Source organism: Cetorhinus maximus, chromosome 20 (genome assembly GCF_964194155.1).
Source record: "Cetorhinus maximus chromosome 20, sCetMax3.hap1.1, whole genome shotgun sequence".
Lineage (NCBI taxonomy): Eukaryota > Metazoa > Chordata > Chondrichthyes > Lamniformes > Cetorhinidae > Cetorhinus > Cetorhinus maximus.
Window position 1 is genome coordinate 35,333,083 of NC_135898.1, and position 22,742 is coordinate 35,355,824.

General features: G+C 45.2%; 1 protein-coding gene across 1 annotated transcript in view; it reads left to right on the forward strand.

Moving 5' to 3' along the window:
* The first annotated feature begins 18,290 nt into the window (after positions 1-18,290).
* The window catches only part of rtkn2 (rhotekin 2), a 57,361-nt gene continuing 52,909 nt past the window's right edge, over positions 18,291-22,742 (forward strand). The window contains exon 1 of the mRNA XM_078565244.1: positions 18,291-18,373. Coding sequence (XP_078421370.1) covers positions 18,356-18,373 — 18 coding nt within the window. The 5' untranslated portion in view covers positions 18,291-18,355. The remainder of the gene's footprint in view (positions 18,374-22,742) is intronic.

Consider the following 22,742-nt stretch of genomic DNA (forward strand, 5'->3'; position numbering starts at 1 on the left):
CCAGTTTGCAATCGTCTGCTCCGCCCATCAATGGCGGGCCGCTGGGGGGAGTGGGGGAGAGTTTGGGAGGGGGGACACAAAGGTGTCGGGGGAGGTGAGGTTGTGGGGGGAGGGAGTATGAGGGGAGGAGAGTGTAACAGGGGAGAATGCGGCAACTGGGGAGGTAGGTCTAAGGGAAGGAGTTCAGAGAGGGGAAGGACTTTGGGGGGGAAGGACTTCGGGGGGATGAAGGATTTCGGAGGCATGAAGGAATTTGGAGGGGGGAAAGGAGTCCAGGTGGGAGGAAGGAGTCCAGGCGGGAGGAAGCAGTAAGTGGGGAGGAAGGAATCTGGGGGGAGGAAGGAGTAGAGTTGGAGGAGTGATTAAGGGTGGATGAGCGAGTGGAGGGGGATGTCCGGGTGAACATGCAAGGGAGGGATCTGTGGAGTCAATGACTGCCTCCTGGGGAGCGAACTAAGGGTGGGCGAGGGAATGGTGAGTATGAGAGGGGGCTGAGTGAGCCAGAAGGGTGAGAGGGCAAGGGTGCAATGGTAGTGGTAGAAGGGATAGTGAGGGTGGTTGGTGGGGGCTTGAAGGCAGACACGGACCCTGGGGGTGGGAAGGAGGAGGTCGGGAAGGTCAGTGTTGATGGGGGTGGGATTCTCAGGAAGGTAGGCAACATGCACATTCACCTGGGCATCCTGGAACGAGAAGGGTTCTGGTTGGTAGGCAATGGTGGGGAAGTGGAAGGTGATGCCAGGGGGTTCAACAGTGTTGGGGTAAAGGACATGGGTGACTGGGGGAGGGGAAAGGATGGGGGAGCTAAGAAGAAACTTAGCGACCACAATGGCTATTGAAATCGAAAGTGAGCGGAGCCTCATGTTGGGCGGGAACATGTGCTGCATGGGAGTGAGATCAGTGGGTGGGTGGAGATGCAGGTCAGCTCAGATGGACAACTGAAAGAGAAGCCCAGCAGGCAGCATTGAAAATGCTCAGGACATTGAGATGAGTGTGATTGAGGAAGGCTCCGTGTGTGTGGAAGAGGCTCACATGAGGCTCTGAAAGGCCCTGCCACACACATACCTCTCCCTCCAGAATCACTTGTGTTCCGGCTGCGTGCTGCTGAACTGTGAGTTGGGGGTGGGGGGGGGGGCGGCGGTGGGGGGGGGGGGGGGGGGGGGGTGCGCAGGTGGGTGAGGATGTGGGATGCATGGGGAGGACTCACGAAGCCTGTAAATGAAGCTGAAAGACACCATTACACATTATTCAGTGAAAGTGAATATATTTTCAGATTATAAAATGACAAAATGTGTTCACCCGTGCAACCACTTGTGATCAGAAATTCTTAACTTTTCTAGGCCTACCACTTCTTTTAGGTGCTGCCCTGACATCTGCAAGAAGGGTGGAAACAGGCTGTGCAATGGTTGGCCCTGTTGCCTCTGCTGACTTCGGCCTGCATCTTCTGAAGACCCGAGACCTTGAAGGCCGCAGCTTGCTTTGGCTGTCCTCCAGTGGGCCAGCTGCTCCCTCTGCAGTGACAGAGGGCAAAGTTGAGGGGGTCACAGGCAAAGGGGACTTGGAGGGAGAGGACAGCCTCTGAGATTCCTGAGTGGATGACCCAGGGGTGTCCAGCTGTCGCTCCTCCTCCCTTCGGGTGTCCAAGGGCCCCTGCCTGACTCCTTGAGGGGAAGGAGCACCTGGAGAGATGTTGAGATGCCCCATTTCCCACTCATGTTGCCACTGCAGGAACTCGCCCATGGCTAGCATGATGGAGTGCAGGTCTGCGCACATCTCCTCATTCTGCTGGACCAGGGTCTCCATGGCATCCGCCATCCTTCCCATGGAGACCTCCATATGCACACATGTGGGACCACTTCATCAGAGAGCAGGCGGACGCAATCCTCCGATTTGCATGTCACTCTGTTGAGGGCTTCCAACAGCTCTGCGTGATGTTCCCACGCCTTCTGCTGACTCTGCAGTATGAGTTGGAAGGCCAAATCCAGAGGCTCATCATCTGACTCAGACCTCACAGATGCTTCTTCTCCGGCAGTCCTTCGAGTGCCAGGGAGCTCGGCTGAACCTGCCTCCCTCCTGCTGCGGACATGTATCCGTGCAGTGGCTGCCAGATTGTGAACCCAAGCCTCCTCCACAGCTAGTCCCACCGAGGTGTGTGTCTCTGTGCTGGTGGAGGGTGTGGGTAAGCACTGTGACAGGTCTTCCAGGCTGCTTATTTCCAGCTCTTCAATAGAGGAGATGTGCTCTTGGCTAGGGGTGAGGACCTGGATGGAGCTGAGGCATTGGCTGGCTGAGGGTGTCAGTCGCTTGGCAGAGCTCCCTGTGAACCAAAGTAGAGATAATTAGTGCATGGCAGCAGAGTCAAAAGCAGGAGAGAGAGCACTAAAGTTGCATTGAGAGAAGGATGATGTGGTGCAGGATCCTTACATGGGTGTTCGTCGCCGACCTCACTATCACCACAGACACGGTCCACGTCCTCACCAGTCAGTGCGATGGCATGCTCCTCAAAAGGAGTGAGGGGCCTAATGTGGGCCACTCCACCCCCAGTCTGGGACCTCTCCCTGCTGTGGTGAGCCAGCTTCTCCTGCAAGAAAACAGATGGCGAGAGTGTGAGCAGGACACATGGCACTGTGTAGAATATTTGTGTGGTGAGTGGAGCCATGGATGGGATTAGGGCACGAGTTCCAGAGGATATGAGCCCGATGGAGATGTGAGGGTGTGTGTGAGAGTTAGTGGTGTTGTCCCTTGATGTGTGAGATCCCTGTAGATGTGTGATGGGTTTGTGAGTGTGTGAGTTGAGAGTGATGAGGTGGTTGACTTATTATGAGACCATTCATCCTCTTCCTGCACTGGCTGACCTCCTCTGTGATCTGATGGCACTGACTGCCACTGCCACTGCCTCCCAGGCTGGATAAGTGATGGTGATGGACCTCCTGCAGCCAGGCGGGGGTAGAGGACATTGTGGCGGCCTTCCACTGCGTCCAGCAGGCACCCCAGAGAGGCGTCACTAAATCTGGAGGCTGCTGCCTTCTTTGCTACAGGGGCCATTTGTCACCTGGAGCAGTCCTGGTCTGAAGACATGAAGTTGGCATGTGCTGTGATGCATTTTAAATATGGCGCCCGGAGCGAGGAAGCACCAAGGGCATTGAATGGTGGGCAAATCCAAGCCCGCCTGCCAGTGAGCCGGCGTGTTACCCATGAATGAATTATTAATGAAGCAGGATGCACCAGGAATGGGACAATACGGTGTGAAAACCTGCCATTGCGGCCGACGGGTAAAACGTCCTTTTTCCTACCCGCTACTGCACTTAGTGCAAATCTGGGACGATTCCGCCCTATGTCTTTGATCTCAGTGAAGTCAGAACACCATGTGTATATATAACTTTTTCAAACAAACATCAACCAATCAAAGGTAAAAAAAATACACTGTGAATCATAAAAAGGGATTATAATAACTATTTGTCTTCTTCCATTTGTACATCACTTTAACATATTTCAGTTTGAGATCACTGCATGATCTCAGGTTTCAATGCAAGTGAAATGGTTCATTAAATGATTAGTTAATGAGCTTATCTCGATGCTTATGGAGGAGGAGGAGTTACATTTGGTGTTATCTTTATTGAAGCATGTGATGCAGATTCTGAAGCAATGGGGTCATATCCTGCATTTTTGAAAAAAATTTACATCAATGTGTGGTTCAAAATTATGGATTGCCAAACACTGAATTTCCTTAAATGTTGACCATAAAAATAACACAGTTGTGGAACCTGAAACATTCTTTTTTTCATTTAATGCTTCTCAATTGCCCAATGAGCCACGTGGTTTTCATAACCCCTGAAAATGTTCTCAATGCTTCTGGGGAAACCACAATAACTGTGAGTGGCTCACCACCAAATGCAAGAAACCTACTGTTAACAATTAGATCTGTCATGCAATAGACAGATAACAGCATTTTTAGGTGGTAGGACAGACCTAGTATGTTAAAAAAAATTCATTCAAAGGATGTGAGTGTCTCTGGCAAGGCCAACATTTATTGCCCATCCCTAATTGCCCTTGAGAAGGTGCTGGTGAGCCACCTTCTTAAATCACTGCAATCCATGTGGTGTAGATACACCCACAGTGCTGTTAGGGAGGGAGTTTCAGGATTTTGACCCAGTGACAGTGAAGGAACGGCGATATATTTCCAAGCCAGTAGGCGTGTGGCTTGGAGGGGAACTTGCAGGTTGTTCCCATGTATTTGCTGACCTTGTCCTTCTAGGTGGTAGAGGTCGTGAGTTTGAATGGTCTGTTGAAGGAGCCTTGGTGAGTTGCTGCAGTGCATCCTGTAGATGGTACACACTGCTGCTTCTGTACATCAGTGGTGGAGGGAGTGAATGTTTGTGGATGGGGTGCCTGTCAAGCGGGCTGCTTTGTACTGGATGGTGTTGAGTTTCTTGAGTGCTGTTGGAGCTGCACTCATCCAGGCAAGTGGGGAGTATTCCACCACACTCCTGACTTGTGTCTTATAAATGATGGACAGGCTCTGGGGAGTCAGGAGGTGAGTTACTCACCACAGAATTCCCAGTCTCTGACTGCTCTTGTAGCCACAGTATTTAGATGGCTGGTCCAAATCAGTTTCTGGTCAATAGTAACCCCCATAGGTGGATTTATGGCCCCTTTAAAAGAGTACACAGAGAAACATAAAACGTACAGCACAGAAGCAGACCATTCAGCCTCATTATTGCATACCGTTATTTATGCTCCACAAAAGCCTCCTCATACTCCTCTAGAATATCCTCACTCTGAACTGAAGTGTCAGCTGAGATTTTGGGGAACTTGCACCCATGACCTTCTGACTCAGAGGCAACAGTGCTAACATTGAACTGTGGTTAACTCCTGACATTTTGTGTTAGGTGTAATGGATCCACGCAGAATGCATGTGAAATGAAGCTGAAGCAGCCAGCACGCTAAAATAATTGAAACAAAGTCAGCACTCATTAAACATGCCCTTATTACACTAGGAACTATTTTGGTTTTTAAAAGAACTAATGGAGGTAATCCTGCGCAAAGCCACACCTAACATGGAAAATCAGTCCCCAGTGAGGGCTAGAGGGGCCCCTCATCAAATTAACCAGGTTCTGTCATTGGCTGAAAGAAGTTATGAAGTATAAATGTTCACAGCATTTTTGTTGGTTTTGTTTCTATACTGTAATGATTTGGGGTGGGAGTGAATGACTTTAGTGAGCTATTCTGGATTGGAAACATTCATTTTCTCCAAGCTTGAGCACAAGGTGATCTTGTGCATTATACAAATAGTGAAGTGAAAATCTCTTTCAGTTGCTTATGTTCAATGAATAGCTTTTGAAAAGCACTGGCCTCAAAATTCTCCTCTAATCCCTAGGAAAATAGATTGTAAGTGAAATATTCACTGAGCCATGTTCAGAATAATTAAAAATGATTAAATAAAGATGCAAACCCAATTGTCGGATTATGTTTTTCTGATTATTTCTTTAAATGTCAGGATCATATACTGATAAGATAAAGGGCTGTGTTTTTTTGTTGGGCCAGCTTCTCATTTCTTCTGTAATGACAAATTCTGACATCCATTTCAGATTTCCTGCCTTTTACTTCCCCGTGTTTGTGCCACTAAACATCTGCTGCCGTGAGGTTTTGCGTCAGCCCCGTCATTAGTCCGTTCAGCCTGCCACAAGTGGTTGGAGTGTATTGTTTTGGTTTGATGTGCAAAAGGGAAAGGTTTTAATAGAGGAAAAGGCGCATATTGCTAGGAGGCTGTCGAGAGGCCTCTTTAACAATCATCCATTGTTACTGTTTTGAACATTCATTTGTGTTTAATATGAGGTGACAGCAAAGTGTTTGTATTCACTCATTTTTCAAGTACATTTTATACAAAATTAAGTAAAGTTAAAAAATTTTCTGATGGAAGATTGGTGGCTTAAAATTCTCAATCGTGTTTAGATCCCTCCATGGCATCTCCCTCCCTATCTCTGTAACTCCAGCTCGGAACCCTCAGAAATCTGCGCTACTCCAATTCCACACTCTTTCTGATCCCTGATTTAATCACTCCACCATTACTGGCCGTGTCTCCAGCTGACCAATCCATAAACTCTGGAGTTCCCACCCTAAATCTCTCTGCTTCTCATTCCTCCTTTAAGATGCTTCTTGAAACCAAAGGTACCTTTTTGAGCAAGCTTTTGCTCAACTGTTCTAAAATATCCATATGTGGCTCAGTATGGAACTTTGATAACATTCGTCCGAAGCACCTTGGGACTTACTATATTATAGGTGCAGCACAAATGAAAGTTGTTGTTGTTGCAAGGTTTGTGTGTTAAATTGATGGACTTAAATGTGGAGTAGATTTAATAAGTTCTGTTAAAAATTCCAATTGTAATTTTTGGATAAGCATTATGAAACAGTAATTTGAGCATAGTAATAAACTGCATCAAAACAGTATAATCAGGTTAAAAAGCTGATCCAAGTCCATGAGAAATAAAACGCTTGAAGCTTTACATTTTTTAGAGGATGACATATGAATGTTAAGTATATATGTATTTTGGAGAGAATGTTATTTTCCGTTCTCTTATTAACTGCAGCACTGCGACAGTGTTATTTTTAAAATCAACAAAACAAGAAATCAAAGTTTTGTGCAGTCTTGCCGATTATTGCTTTGCTAGTGTATTGGTGATGAATGGCCCCCTCTATAGTTAGTTTAATAGATTGTAATGACAACCTGAGTCGCCTGGGGGGGGAGATGCAAGATTTGGTTTTCATTGGAGAAGTATGATTCGTTTTCACATAGGAGTTAAGAGATTAATCTTTCACAAGAACATTATCAGTCTTCATTTAAATTGCCAGATCATTTCTGTAACACATAGAAAAACATAAGAAAATTCAACTTTACAAAAAAAGTTATGGTTTGTTTTTGACTTTTCTTTATTAGTTTTCTTTGTATATCTAGTTTTCCTTTGTCTGGTGCATTTTAATGTGATCCCCAGAACTGGAGAGATGCACAAAGTTGAAGTGAGGCAAAAAAAAACTTATATTTAAATAGCTCCTTTAATGACCAGTGGACATCCCAAATAGATTCACAGCCAATGAGTACCTGTACTTTTGAACTGCTGTATTGTAGGAAGCGCTGCAGCAAATTCGAACACGTGGTGATCCCAAGACAGAAATGTGATAATGGCCAGATAATCTGTTTTTGTGATGTTGGTTGAGAGATAAATATTGGTCAGGACACCAGTGGAGCTTTCCTCCTCTTCTTTTAAATAGTGTCATGGGACCTTTCATGTCCACCTGCGAGAGCAGATTGGGCCTCAGATTAACATCTCATCTGAAAGATGGCAACCTCAGCCGCCGAGTACTACACGAAGTTTCAGCCTAGATTTTGTGATCAAGTTGGGACCTGGACCCACACCTTCAGGCTCAGTGGTGAGCCATGGCTGACACAGACACCAAATTTAGTATCAAACCATAGATTTTTGTCTTCAGCTTCTGGTCACTGAGCAACTCTTGGACAAAGTGCAGAGCATCAAATTGGGAAGACTGAATGCTCCTCACAAAACCTGCCTGATTTTCCTTCCATTAAGTTAAGTGCAATCCACCCTATCCTCCTGTACTATATAAATGCAACTCTTTTTAATTAAAAATAAAATGGGTAGTTGCATTCCTAATAATACGTAAAATGGTTTGATGTGAAGTACAGATGAACACCACGGAGCAGATGGGCAAATATAAAATTTACATTCATACTCTAATCAATCCGCACCTATCTAATGTTGCTAACACTTATGCTGGGGAGATGGTAGTGTAGTGATAATGTTGCTGGATTAGTAATCCAGAGGTTCAAGCTAATACCCTAGGGACAGGTATTCAAATCCCACCATGGCAGCTGGTGGAATTTAAATTCAATTTCAGTATTGTTAACCATGAAACTATATGGTTCACTAATGCCTTTCAGGGAAGGAAATCTGCCATCCTTGTCTGGTCTGGTCTACATGTGACTCCAGACCCACAGCAATGTGGTTGACTCTTAACTACCCTCTAAGATGGCCTAATAATACACTCAGTTCAAGGGCAATTAGGGGTGGGCAACAAATGCTGGCCTTGCCAGTGAAGCTCACATCCCCCTGAAAGAATAAAGGAAAAAAATAGAATCATAGAGGTTTAGAGCAACAGAAAGAGGTCATTCATCCCTTAGATAAAGCAATTCAAGGATAGCCCCAGTGCCTCATACTCTCCCCAGAGACTTCCTCTTCTTCAAATATTTAACTTATTTTCCCTTAACTGATGCGATAGTCCCTGCATCAGTTAGTTCCTGTTCCAACAACCCTCTGGAATAAAGTTCCTTCAAACTGTCTTCTCACTTTCTCAGTAATTCTTTTAAATTGATTGCTGTCTTTCCAATCACTGAAATTAATGGAATGGAAATTGGGCAGGTTCTTTAGTTAACAGACGACTCACACTGTCAGATTACAGCCAAGGTGATGAAGCTGAAAATCTATCCCAATATTGCTTTCATTATAATTTCATTCCTCTTTTTTAAATTTATGGGAGAAAATCTCCTCCACTGCACCCAGTCACTCCCTGACCCACCTACTTTCCTGTGAAAAGTTTCTATTTGACCAAATTGTCAAAGGAAAGTACCAGATGAGTTCCTGGAGAGGAAATCACAACACCTTCAAACTAGCTGCAGGTTTGCAGTATTAGAGGCCTCCAGTGATTTATCACCCACTTTCATGAACATAGAATGCAGTGCTGTCTTCAACACAGAATCACACAATGCAGAAGGGGCCCTTCAGCCCATTGAGTCTGCACCGAAACGTGAAAAACACCTGACCTACCTACCTAATCCCATTTACCAGCACTTGGCCCATAGCCTTGAATGTTATAACATGCCAAGTGCTCATCCAGGTACTTTTTAAAGGATGTGAGGCAACCTGCCTCCACCACCCTCCTAGACAGCGGATTCCAGACCATCACCACCCTCTGGGTAAAAAAGCTTTTCCTCACATCCCCCTAAACCTCCTGCCCCTCACCTTGAACTTGTGTCCCCTCATGACTGACCCTTCAATTAAGGGGAACAGCTGCTCCCTATCCACCCTGTCCATGCCCCTCACAATCTTGTACACCTTGATCAGGTCGCCCCTGTCTTCTCTGCTCCAACGAAAACAACCCAAGTCTATCCAACCTCTCTTCATAACTTAAATGTTTCATCCCAGGCAACATCCTGGTGAATCTCCTCTGCACTCCCTCCAGTGCAATCACATCCTTCCTATAATGTGGCGACCAGAACTGCACACAGTACTCCAGCTGTGGCCTCATCAAGGTTCTATACAACTCCAACATGACCTCCTTACTTTTGTAAGCTATGCCTCGATTGATAAAGGCAAGTGTCCCATATGCCTTTTTCACCATGCCACTAACATGCCCCTCCGCCTTCAGAGATCAATGGACACACACGCCAAGGTCCCTTTGTTTCTCAGAACTTCCTAGTGTCATGCCATTCATTGAATACTTCCTTGTCAAATTACTCCTTCCAAAGTGTATCACCTCACACCTTTCAGGGTTAAATTCCATCTGCCACTTATCTGCCCATTTGACCAGCCCGTCTATATCTTCCTGTAGCTCAATCAAAGACACTCAACCTCACTGTTAACCACCCAGCCAATCTTTGTGCCATCCGCAAACTTACTAATCCTACCCCCTACATAGCCATATATGTCGTTTATATAAATGATGAATAATAGGGGACCCAGCACAGATCCTTGTGGTACGCCACTGGCTTCCAGTCACTAAAGCAGCCTTCTGTCATCACCCTCTGTCTCCGACAACTAAGCCAATTTTGAATCCACCTTATCAAATTACCCTGTATCGCATGTGCATTTGCCTTCTTTATAAGTCTCCCATGTGGGACCTTGTCAAAGGCTTTGCTGAAATCCATATAAACTACATCAACAGCACCACCCTCATCTACACACCTGGTCACCTCCTCAAAAAATTCAATCGAATTTGTTAGGCATGACCTCCCTCTGACAAACTATCCCTGATCAAACCTTGCCTCTCCAAGTGGAGATAGATTCTCTCCTTCAGAATTTTCTCCAATAGTTTCCCTACCACTGACGTGAGACTCACTGGTCTGTAGTTCCCTGGCTTATCTCTACAACCCTTCTTAAATAGCGGAACCACATTAGTTGTTCTCGAGTCCTCTGGCACCTCCACCATAGCCAGAGAGGAATTAAAAATTTGGGTCAGAGCCCCTGCGATCTCCTCCCTTGCCTCCCTCAGTAGTCTGGGACACAAATCATCCGGACCTGGAGATTTGTCCACTTTTAAGCCTGCCAACACTTCCAATACCTTGTCACTCCCTATATCAATTTGCTCAAAAACCTCACAGTCTCTCTCCCCGAGTTCCATGCCTTCATCCTCATTCTCTTGGGTGAAGACGGATGTGAATTATTCGTTCGACATGCTACCAATATCCTCTGGCTTCACCCATAGATTGCCCCCTTGGTCCCTAATGGGCCCTGCTCTTTCCCTGGTTATCTTCCTCCCATTGATATGTTTATAGAATATCTTGGGATTTTCCCTACTTTTACCAGCCAGAGCTTTCTCATATCCCCTTTGCTCTCCTAATTGCTTTCTTAAGCTTCACCATGCACTTTCTGTACTCCAGTAATGCCTCTGCTGATTTGCTCCCCTTGTACCTGCTAAAAGCCTCTGTTTTCCTTCTCATCATAACCTGAATATCTCTGGTCATCCATGGTTCTCTAGGCTTGTTACTCCTTCCTATCACCCTAGAGGGAACATGTTGAGCCTGTACCCTCCCCATTTCCTTTTTGAACACCCCCCACTGCTCCTCTGTAGATTTCCCCACAAGTAGCTGTTCCCAGTCTATGTTGGCCAGATCCTGCCTTATTTTACTAAAATCTGCTCTCCCCCAATCCAAAACATTTTTTCGCAACTTGTCTATTTCTTTTTCCATAACAAGCTTAAATTGTACAATGTTGTGGTCTCTATCACTAAAATGCTCCCCCACCATCACCTCAGCCACCTGTCCGGCTTCATTCCCCATAATTAGGTCCAGCACTGCGCCGTCCCTTGTTGGACCCTCCACATATTGACCTAAAAAGTTCTCCTGTACATATTTCAAGAAATCTACTCCATCCAAGCCCTTAACACCATGTCTATCCCAATTAATGTTGGGAAAGTTGAAATCACCTGATATAATTACCTATCATTATTGTTTTTGCACACAAGGTAGGGGACCAGTATCTATTGAAATGGGGAAAACATAAATAAAAAGTGCCATTATTTTCTTCTGACTTGTAATGCAAGGGAGAATACAGCACATTGCAGAGAACATATGCTACAGATAATGACAATGGTGATTTTTAATAATGAACTTTCTGGTAATGAGAATGCTAAGGAGGTTCAGCTAAGAGCCCAGATATCTATTAGTCTGTTTAAACAGCTGTGCCCCAGGGAAAACATTGCTTGATTGACAGCTCTTTCTCTGTGATCTATTCTGTCCATTGCACAATGTTTATTTACACAAGAAAAAAAGGTGTCAAGTGCTTGCAGTTTCAGATCTAGGTCTGGATGATTGACACATTTATGGGGCTATAGTAAAAAAAGTTCTTTTTCAAAGAAAGTAGAAAGTTATGAATAAATAACTAGTTTTTAAAATCTTTTACATGTGCTATTGCTACTACAGGTTCAGTGTTTCTGTGTACAACAGTGTGAATGGGCATGGAAATGCCATAGGTTGGCATAGAGGCTATGAGGTGCCATGGGGGTAGGTAGAGAGCATAGGTTGGCATGCAGGGTTTGAGGGCCTTGGCAGGTGAGTGGGGCGCATGGGGTGGCATGAGTTGGCATGAATAGGGCATGAGGAGTGTATGGGGGGTGATGGAGTGTGAAGGGTGAGGGATAGATGGCTTTTTTTTTGTCTTATTGATTTTATCATAACTGGAACAAAGTCCCAGAGCGCTGAAGTGGGCTTTTTAAACAGCCTGCCTCCACACCTGGAAGCCCCTGTGGCTGCCTCCGAACTCTTTCAGGGGTGCAGTGGGGCTGACTCCAGCATGTACTCCCTCCCCCACAACCTCCGAATGAAAACCCCACATTTTCAGGCACTTTCTCCCAAAGCGGGCCAGGAAATTTCTTGACTCCTGCTTACCCACCTCTTGGGTGAAAATCCAGCCACAATCTTAAAACGTTACAACTCAGCCATTTGGAAATCTTTTCCCACAAAAGGGGTAATGGAAATCTAGAACTCTCTCTTCAAAAAGCTGTTGAGGTTGAGGGTCAATTGAAAATTTCAAAATGGGGATGGATTGATTTTTGGTTAGGCAAAGATGTTGATGGATACAGAATCAAGGCGGGTAGATGGAGTTAAGATACAGATCAGCCATGATCTAATCGAATTGCAGAGCAAGCTCAAGGAGCCAAATGGTCTACTCTTCTTGCGCAGATGAATGTTTAGCAGGTTTTTGTAAGATTCCTCTCTCTGCCTTGGGATGAGGCAACATGATTTAACAAATAGGTTTACAGTTCTGTTGAAGCAGCAAAGACAACAATGGGATTAGAATATGTAAACTACAATGGGAAGAGAGGCTTGATACCAGTGAAACAAGAAGCTGACTTCACCAGTGCTTGCGGTTGGTAGAGAACTTGGCCTGTCAGGGAAATAATTGTCCCATTCATTGGCAAGCAGATATTCGAGGACTGCACACCCAGAAGCAGGCAAGGTTGCTCAGAATGAATAATCGACTCTTAAGTGTTAAATCTCGGTCTACTATATGTAACAGAACCTGTACACTTTGATAAGTGTACACAATATTATTTTATGCTAATTTGGAGAAAAGAAATCAGTGATTTAAGAAAATTCATATCTCCTGTCTTTTTTTTTTATATGTATACACAGGGTGTTTGGGCCCTGTGTAATGCAATTTACGAAGCACGCTGGATGATTGATGGATCTGCCTGAAGCCAAATAGTCGCAGCATTTTAGAGATGAGCGTGGCAGTCTTAACGAGAGAAGAAAAGTTTACAATCAGAACAAGTTTTACCTGAGCAAATTTCCATTCCACGGAAAGGAACGGGACAAAATTAGTTTAAGCCTGTTCACCAGTGCCCACATTTGCATTATTGGTATTATGGCCTTTAAATAAGCACCAGCAACTTGCATCAATGGTTAATGGTCGTTAACGTAGAAAAATGTCTCAAAGCACCAGGCAGAGGAAGAAATTTTAAAAAAGCCCAGCACAACATAAAGGGACAACTTGTTTTTGATATAATGGTGTGTTCAAATCATTTGACCTCCCTAAGGACTGCTCCTGTTGCATTTCATACCATGCAAACTGTTACAACCGGTCCCCACAAGAGGTACCCCAAGTTGTTATGCTCCTGGGTGAGGAGGGATGAACCAGCTCCCCTTCTTTATTCAACCCTCTTGGTTGGTCGCAACAAGGTTAATTTAAAAAGGATCCCTTCCTTCATGGATACCTTTTCCCAGTCCAAATGTATTTATGTTTTAAAAGGAGCCAATTTAACCAAGCTTTCTTGAGTTAAATAAAGAATATTAGCTACTAAAACATGAGGAAAAGTAATAAAAAATCAACACACATACACACAGGTTGGAAATGAGGAATGAGTCCAGAAACAAAAGTTAAAAAGATACACAAATCAGTCTTTGGCTTGTCAGTGAGGAGTAAATGGTGAAACATTGTGGCCATTAAGTTGGGTGATTCCGGTAGAGCTGACTTTGACAGTTATGCAGTTGATTTGGAGATTCTTGGTTTTGCAGGTTAGCTGAAAGGAGTTGCCCTGTTTCCTTTTCGACTGTAGCTTTGCTGATTGGGATTTGCCTCCAGCAATCAGAGAGAGACATTTTTTACCTGCAAGCGCAGAGATGCCTAGTTGATGTTCTTCAGCTGTGATCTTCACGGCATACACTGGCACAGCACACACAAGAACAATAGACTAGCACATATAGACCACGGTTGCAATTGGCTTTTAGTCCCTTTTCTTGTGCATTTCTGGAAGGAGAAAACAAACATGTCTTTCGCCCAGAAACTTTCAACTCACATCATGTCCCCAGTCTGAGATATAACTCACAGGAGCTGGTTTCTGCTGAGATGGTAATCAGCCTCCATTATCCCCACAACCACAGGAGATTACAGTTCAGTTTTTATACTGCATCTCTTCCTTTGAAATGTCTCTGTCTGAAGTAGGCCTTGACACCTTTTAATGCGACATTCCATTTTCCCTGGACTAGTTGGTCAAGTGTAATCCACATAGAAATTTTCCAGCAAGTGGTTACTTTACAGTCTCCGCCAGCTTTTGCTTGTATGTCCTTTTGTTAAAAAACGTAGGTCTTACTTAAAAGTTCAATATGTCCATTTGGTAATTCGGGGCTATGATCTGTGGTCGTGACAAAAGACAGATGTTTCTGAGATGGGTTAAGAAGCTCAGGGCTATTGCCAAAGGTCCCAAGCCTGGAGACTGTAATTGCCTCTTCCAGGGACCACTTGTGCCTTTCTACTAGTAGTAAATTCGGCCACTAGGAATATGACGGGAGCTTCTGTTATGTTACTGGAGACTAGTATTCCACAATCCTGAAATAAGGACCTTAGAGAATGCAAGCTGAAGTCCCATCATGACAGTATGAGAACTTTAATTCAGTTTAAAAAAAACTGGCAATAAAACATTGGTATCAGTAAAAGTGACCATGAAACTGTTGGATTGTCATAAAAATCTAAATGAGACACTTTCTTTGGGGAAGAAAAGCTTCCATTTTTACCTGCTCTGACCTATTGTGACTCCAGTCCCACACACTGCTCTCTGACAGGATCCAAGAAGCCACTCAGTTGACCCACCATGACCTACTTAGGGGAATGTGAAGGATGGCAACAAAGGCCAGCTTCGCCAATCATGGCCATGACGATATTAAAAACAAACTGAATGTATGAAAATGATAATTCTATTCAAAATTAATCCCAAGAGGAAAAAGATCCGGACAGGGACTTGTGAAAAGATTCACTTTAAAGGGCAGTGGTCAATGGACAATTGAAATTTGTTGTCCCTTTTTAAATTGGGTTAGCAGCATTGTGGTGTTCTAGTGATACTGTCCTGATGACTGCAAGGCAAAAAGCTTCAAAAGTATGTCTCCTTTTTTCAGCAATACCAACTTGTCCAATACAACAATGTCCACTTCACATCTCCGCTTACTAAAATTGGCTTTTCGCCAATGGAGAACATATACTCTTGGTTTCTCTCTGTCCTTTTCCATAACAATGTTCATCTAACTGAATTATGATCACTATCACTTAAATGCTCTTCCACCAGTACCCCTTCCAGCCTCTTATAATTATTCCCTATCCCTAAAACTTAGTCTAGAACTGTCTCTTCTCTTGCTTTGCTTGCTCCATACTGGCTTAAAAAACTCTCCTGGATACATGTTAGGAGTTCTGTGCCCTCGCTACCTTTTTACATTGTATTTATCTCAGTTAATATTAGGGTAGTTGAAAACCGCTATCATTGCCTTTTTCTTTTTGCAATTTTCAGCAGTTTGCCCACCTATTTGCTCTTCTATCTCCCGCTGACTATTTGGGGTCGAAATTATGCTCCCAGCAGTGTGATTGCCACTTTTTTTTTTCACCCCACAGTTCAACCCATATGCTTCACTTGATGCTCCTTCTAGCATATCACAGCTGTGATTGTTTCTTTAATTAATATTGCAATCCGCACTCTATTTTTAAACCACTCCTCTCTATCCTGTGAAAACCTTATAAACAGAGCTTCCATTCCTGCCCCTCTTGAAGCCATGTTTCAGTAATAGCTATGATATCATTCCTTCAAAGTGTCTATTTGGCCCTCTGCTCACCTGCCTTATTCACAAGACTTTCGCATTGATGCGTAGACCACTGATCAATGAATTTGTATGTTTGATTCCTTGACCTTCCATCCTCACTTATTAATTTTCTGTCCTCTATTTCCAGCTTTGTTTCTCTTCTTTCTGAATCCACGCTCAGGTTCCCATCCGCCTGCCAAGCAACACTAGCAAACTTCCCCGTCAAGATATTGGTCCCAGCCCTGTTGAGGTACAACCTGTCCAGCTTGTACAGGTCCCAGTTCCCCCAAGACCAGTCCCAATGCCCCAGGAATCTAAAGCCCTCCCCGCTGCACCATCTCTCAATACAAGCATTCGAATTAAGGGCAGGAGTAGGCCAACTGGCCCCTCAAGCCTGTTCCGCCATTTGGTAAGATCTGATCACCTCGGCACTATTTTCTTGCCTACCCCCTATATCCTTCGATTCCCTTGTTAGTCAAGAATCTAATTCCGCCTTAAAAATGTTCAATGACCCAGTCTCCACTGCTCTCTGAGGAAGAGAATTCCACAGACCAATGACCCTCTGAGGGAGAAAAAAAATTCTCCTCATCTCCATCTTAAGTGGGAGGCCTCTTATTTTTAAACGGTGTCCCCTAGATCTAGTCTCTCCCACAAGGGAAAAACATCTTTTCAGCATCCACTCTGTCAAGTCCCCTTAACATCTTACATGTTTTATGCTATACATTTTATGCTATATGTTTTATGCTATATCTCTCTTCCTGATGCTTGTGCTCCCTTACCTCCAATTAGATTCTAAAAATACAAAAGAAACAAAGAGTAACATATATACACATGCCTCATATATTTTCCTTAAAAGTCTCTGGTTCTGTGGCTCCTCTATGTTGGTCATGAATTTACTTTGACATTTATTTATCCCAGCTCCCACAGTGAGTGATTTACAATATGCCTCGGTGATATCGGTGTGATTTTTCTACAGCTGAGTGCCTGAGGTTTATCAAATGAATTATTCAGTAATAATTGTAGCTGGGTGGGGAATGAATTTAGCAGGTGATGAAATTAGTGCTGCAGCTAAGCCACTGAAGATGGATCTTACCTTGATAATTCTTATCAGATCATTGAACCTTTTTCAAACAATGCACCCAAGTACATGGAGTCACAATTTTCACATTCACCTCCTCTGCCCTGACATGGTATAACACCAAGGTTTCCTGCTCCCAACCTCCTGCACCAACACCTCTGGTGCAGTGTCAGAGAACCTTAGTACACACTCTCTCCCGGATTCAGCCATTTCTATCACACTTGCAATAATCACAATGCACCACATTGTCAATTGGTGCTGACTTCCTTTAAGTAGCATTCTGCATTTCCCATAAGCCCCCCACCTCTTCATGGGTGAAGCCAATGAACAGCACAGACCAGTGCTAGCTGTATGCATTCTTACACACATTTGAGCATATGATTTAAGGGCAGGAGTAGGCCATTTGGCCCCTCAAGCCTGCTCCACCATTTGACATGATCATGGCTGATCTGATTGTGACCTCAACTCCACATTCCTGCCTACACTGATATCCTTTTACTCCCTTGTTAGTTAAGGATCTATCCACCTCTGCCTTGAAAATATTCATTTGGCCCTGCTTCCACTGCTCTCTGGAGAAGACAATTCCAGAGATTCACAACCTTCTGAGAGAAACAAGTTCTCATCTCCATCTTAAATGGGAGACCCCTTATTTTTAAACTGTGTCCCCTAGTTCTAGATTCCTCCAAGAGGGTAAACATCCTTTCAGCATCCACTCTGTCAAATCCCCACCGGATCTCATGTTTCAATAAGATCACCTTTCATTTTTCTGAACTCCAATGGAAGTAGGCCCAGCTTGTCAAGCCTTTCCTCATAAAATACCACCCCGCCCCAATCTCAGGTATAAATATACAGCAATCATTTAAATCAGTAGACTGCATGTTTCAGCCTGCAGTGCCATTAAAGGGTAGAGGTTAATCGCCTAGCGCCCGGTTTCCTGAGACATGCAGCTCGGTCACTGTCTTGTCGCGCAATCTAGCAGGTTGACTTTGTCCCGCAACATCCTTCTTGCAACTGGAGGGATCAGTTTTCAGCGTCAGTAAATGACCATCTCCCCCATCCCAAGCCTCTTGCGGAATAGGAGAGCCGTCTGCAATAAGCTATTTGCAAAATAGATTAATCAGCGGAAAACGCCCATTTATTTGAGGGGGTGAAACTGTCCTAATTCAGCCAACAGGTTGCACGCTCCGCCCTTTGTGGCTGCTGCTCTGAGGCGCGCGCGCTCCCGAAATCTGTGGGGCGGAGGCGCGCCAGATTCGAACGTTGACGTGAGCCCAGGAGCGCAAGATTCGAACGTTGGCCCGGGAGCGCAAGATTCGAACGTTGGCCCGGGAGCGCAAAATTCGAACGTTGGCCCGGGAGCGCAAGATTCGAACGTTGGCCCGGGAGCGCAGGTGTCCGGCGCTGCGGGGAGACAGCGAGTGGGGTGAGCGATGGGCAGCGACCCCAGGGTGAGTGGCGGTTCGGGACGGTGTGGTGGGAGCCCCGCTGAAAACAGTGCTCTTGCCCCGCTGGTGGTGCTGTATCAACCGGGAGCAGTTTATTTAAACCCTTCCAAGGTCCCTTCCCCTCCCCGGACTGCACTTGCGGCCTGGGCTGTGCGCAGACGGCAGCGACACAAAAAACTGCGGATCTGGGTGTACCTGGAGTCACCGTCACCCAGAGAGGCCGCCAGCTCCACCCAGGCAGGAGTGAGCTCTCAGCTGAAACTTTCCCCTGTCTAAGTACATCCCTCCATGGCCTTGCTCCCTCTAACCCTGATCATTTCTGCATCCCTTTGCCTCCGTGTCTTCAGATGTCGAGAGACCTGGCTTTGCAATTAGCCTCTTCCGCTCTCACCAAGCTTTTAGTCACTGCCGCAGTGCCCGTTCCCCACTGAACAATACCTGTTTCCAACGTTAGAGTCCTTGTCTAAACTGAACGTTGTGCACACAATCCTGCTTTTGCCTTGGATTCCAAATCAGTTGCTCATCCCAAACATCCGCTACCATCTGCAGGAACTAATTAAGTGTCTGCTCCCTCCCTACGTTAAAAGACCATGTCTTGAAACTTTTTCTGTTGTGTTCTGATGCAATTCTCCATGTTGAACACCGCTTGGAGAAAGCACTGAGGGTGGCAAGGGCACAGAATGTGCTCTGGAGGGATTTCAATGTCCATCACCAAGAATGGCTCGATAGCACCACTACTGACCTAGCTGGCCAAGTCCTAAAGGACATAGCTGCTAGACTGGGTCTGCGTCAGGTGGTGAGGAAACCAACAAGAAGTAAAAACCTGTTTGACCTCGTCCTCAGCAATCTATCACAAATGCATCTGCCCATGACAGTATTAGTAGGAATGACCATCACATTGTGGAGGCAAGGTCTCGTCTTCACGTTGGAGATACCCTCCATCATGTTGTGTGACACTACTACCGTGGTATGTGGGATAGAGTTTGAACAGATCTAGCAACTCAAAACTGGTCATCCGTGGGGTGCTGTGCACCATCATTAACAGCAGAATTGTATTCAACCACAATCTGTAACCTCATGGCCCAGCATATCCCCCAATCTACCATTACCACCAAGCCCGGTTCAATTACGAGTGCAGGAGGGCATGCCAGGAGCAGCACCAGGCATACCTAAAAGTGAGGTGTCAGCTTGGTGCAGCTACACGACAGGACTACATGCATGCCAAACAGCATAAGCAGCCTGCAGTAGACCGAGCTAAGCAATCCCACAAGCAACAGATCAGATCTAAATTCCAGTCCTGCCACATCCAATCGTGAATGATGGTAGACAACTAAACAACTAGCTGGAGGAGGAGGCTCAACAAATATCCCCAAGCTCAATGATAGGCGAGTCCAGCACATCAGTGCAAAAGGTGAGGCTGAAGCATTTGCAGCCATCTTCAGCCAGAAGTGCTGAGTGGATGATCCATCTTGGCCTCCTCCTGAGGTCCGCAGCATCAGAGATGCCAGTCTTCAGCCAATTCGATTCACTCCACATGATAGTGAGAAACTGTTCCGGCAATAGTACTTGTGCTTCAGAACTTGCCGTGGCCCTAGCCAAGCTGTTCCAGTACAGCTACAACACTAGCATCTACCCAACAATGTGGAAAATTGCCCAGGTATGTCCTGTCCACAAAAAAGCAGGACAAATCCAACCCAGCCAATTACTGCCCCATCAGTCTACTCTCGATCATCAACAAAGTGATGAGACTTATTCAGTAATAATCAACTTAGTCACAAAACGTTGCTTACCGATACTCAGTTTGGGTTCTGTCAGGGCCATTCGGCTCCAGACTTCATTACAGCCTTGGTCCAAACATGGACAAAGGAGCTGAACTCAAGGTGAGAGTGGCTACCCTTGACCCTTGACATCGAGGCAGCGTTTGATTGAATCTGGCATCTAGGAGCCCTAGAGCAATAGAAACTTGAATTTCCATAACACCTTTAACATGAAAAGTTCCAAGGTTGCTCCACAGGAGCATTATGAATCTATATTGGACACCGATTCACATAGGAAGGTATTAGGGCAGATGACCAAAAGCACTGGTCAAAGAGGTAGGTTTTAAGTATTGCCTTGAAGGAAAAAAGAAAGGTAGAGAGGTGAAGAGGTCTAGAACAGGGAATTCCAGAGCTTAGTTCTTAGGCAGCTGAAGGCACGGCCATCAATGGTAGAGCAAATAAAATCGGAGATGCTCAAGAGGCCAGAATTAGATGAGTGCAGACATCGTAGAGAATTGTGGGGCTGGAGGATATTGTCAGGGATGAGAAATCTCCGCCGTTTAGTGGAATTCTGACTTTTTGATTCCGGAATTCCGCCCTTTGAAATATTTCCCCAACTTCTGCCTCCCCGTTTCCGTAGTTATGGCAAAGGTATGCTTGAAGTAAACATTTGTTGTAAACATTTCAAAACGAACACAACGTGACTCTGAGCTTCCGAACGCAGCAACAGAATGGGAACAGATTTGCTATTGTTTCTAGCAGTGGGAGATTGTGTGTGCGCAGAGTGCCTGCCCTGGCTGCCTGTGCAATGTGTTCAATATGTGGCTTTCTTGGATGTGGCATCAGAGGGGGGGAAACTGCTGGGCGAAGAAAGATTGCACGTCACAAAGCGCAGATTCTGGGGGAAGTTCAGAGGTCGAACGTGGCCCGGAGCACAAGGCAACAGGGCAGAATATCCCCGAGCATGGCTGCTAACTAGAAGGGAATTGGGTCACTGGCAGCTGACTTCCAGAGAGTAAAGAGTTACAACTGTGCAGCTTTCATTTTGCCTTCCCCTCTGCCAGTGGCACCCACTTTCCAGGTCAGGCTTGCGCTGGGCAAACTCTTTCCTGTTTCCCCAAAAACCCTAGACTCCCCTGTAGGCAATGACTGGCGAGAGCTCCCTTTCCGACTGTTGTGCACCCTTGGCCTGAAGACCTCTCTCTCAGACCAGTATGTGTTAGTTTAGGGATGGGGGATGATCTTGCTGAACGTTTTGTGCACCAAACTTGTTTTCTTGGTTATAAAGCACGAGGTAGTAGGCCTTTCCTCCACTTGTGCCCTAATCTCTCTATTCTCTAAAGCTGCTTAGCTTTATTGACCAACAAGGAAAGTTGAACACGACTGCATCATTGAAAATTAGCATCAACAATGGCATTGGCAGAAGACATAGTGTTCAATTTGTAGTTTAGTTTTTCGCAAACCTTGCAAAATGGGGCAAAAATATGAACTTTAGAAAAGTAGCTTAAATTAGTTTGGAGATTGCAGCTGCTGCAACCATATGTTTGGAGAAATCAGTTATGGTGATTCAAAGTTCTTATGTACATAACAGCAATTTGTATTTATAAAGGGACTTTAACGTCATAAAATGTCCTAAGGTGCTTCAGGAGCAGTATAAAACAAAGACCAACACCAAGTCACATTAGGAGATATTATGTCAAATGACCAAAAGCTGGGTCAAAGAGGTAGGTTTTAAGGAGCGTCTTAAAGGGGCAATGTGAGGTAGCAAAGCGGCGAGGTGTAGACAGAGAATTCAAGAGCTTAGAGTCCACGTAGCTGAAGGTACAGCCACTAATGGTGGACAATTTAAAACCAGGGATGCTCAAGCGGCCAGAATTTAAGGTGCACAGGTATCTCAGAGGCCTGTGGAGCGATGGTTATAAAGATAGGGAGGGGCTAGGCCATGGGATTTGAAAACAAGGATGAGAATTTTAAAGTGGAACTGTTGCTTAACCAGAAGTTAATGTAGGTCAGCGAGCGCAGAGGTGATAGGTGAACAGGACTTGGTGTCATTAAAGCCACGGGCAGTGCAGTTTTGGATGACCTGAAGTTTACAGAGGATAGAATGTGGGCGACTATTTTTTTTATTCATTTACAGGATGTGAGCTTTGCTGGCCAGGCCAGCATTTATTGCCCATCTTTAATTGTCCTAGAGAAGGCGGTGGTGAGCTGCCTTCTTGAACCGCTGCAGTCCCTGTGGTGTAGGTACACCCACAGTGCAGTTAGGGACAGAGTTCCAGGACTTTGTCCCAGAAGAATAACTGAATCTAGAGGTAACAAAGACACAGATGAGGGTTGCAGCAGCAGATGAGCTGAGGCAGGGGTGGAAACAGGTAATGTTACTAAGGTGGAAAAAGCCGATCTTTAATTCAACATGTTAGATTATGGCCCGGAGTTTCCTCCTTAGACACATTTGGGAAGTTAGATCCAAAAATGTCCCTACCTGATTCCTTGTCACACAAAAAAATTTCAGACATTTTTGTCTTTGACCACTGTCATCCCTGTATTACAGAGACGGGGAGAGGCCATGGTGGGATTTGAAAAGGAGGATGAGAATTTGAAATTCGAGGTGTTGC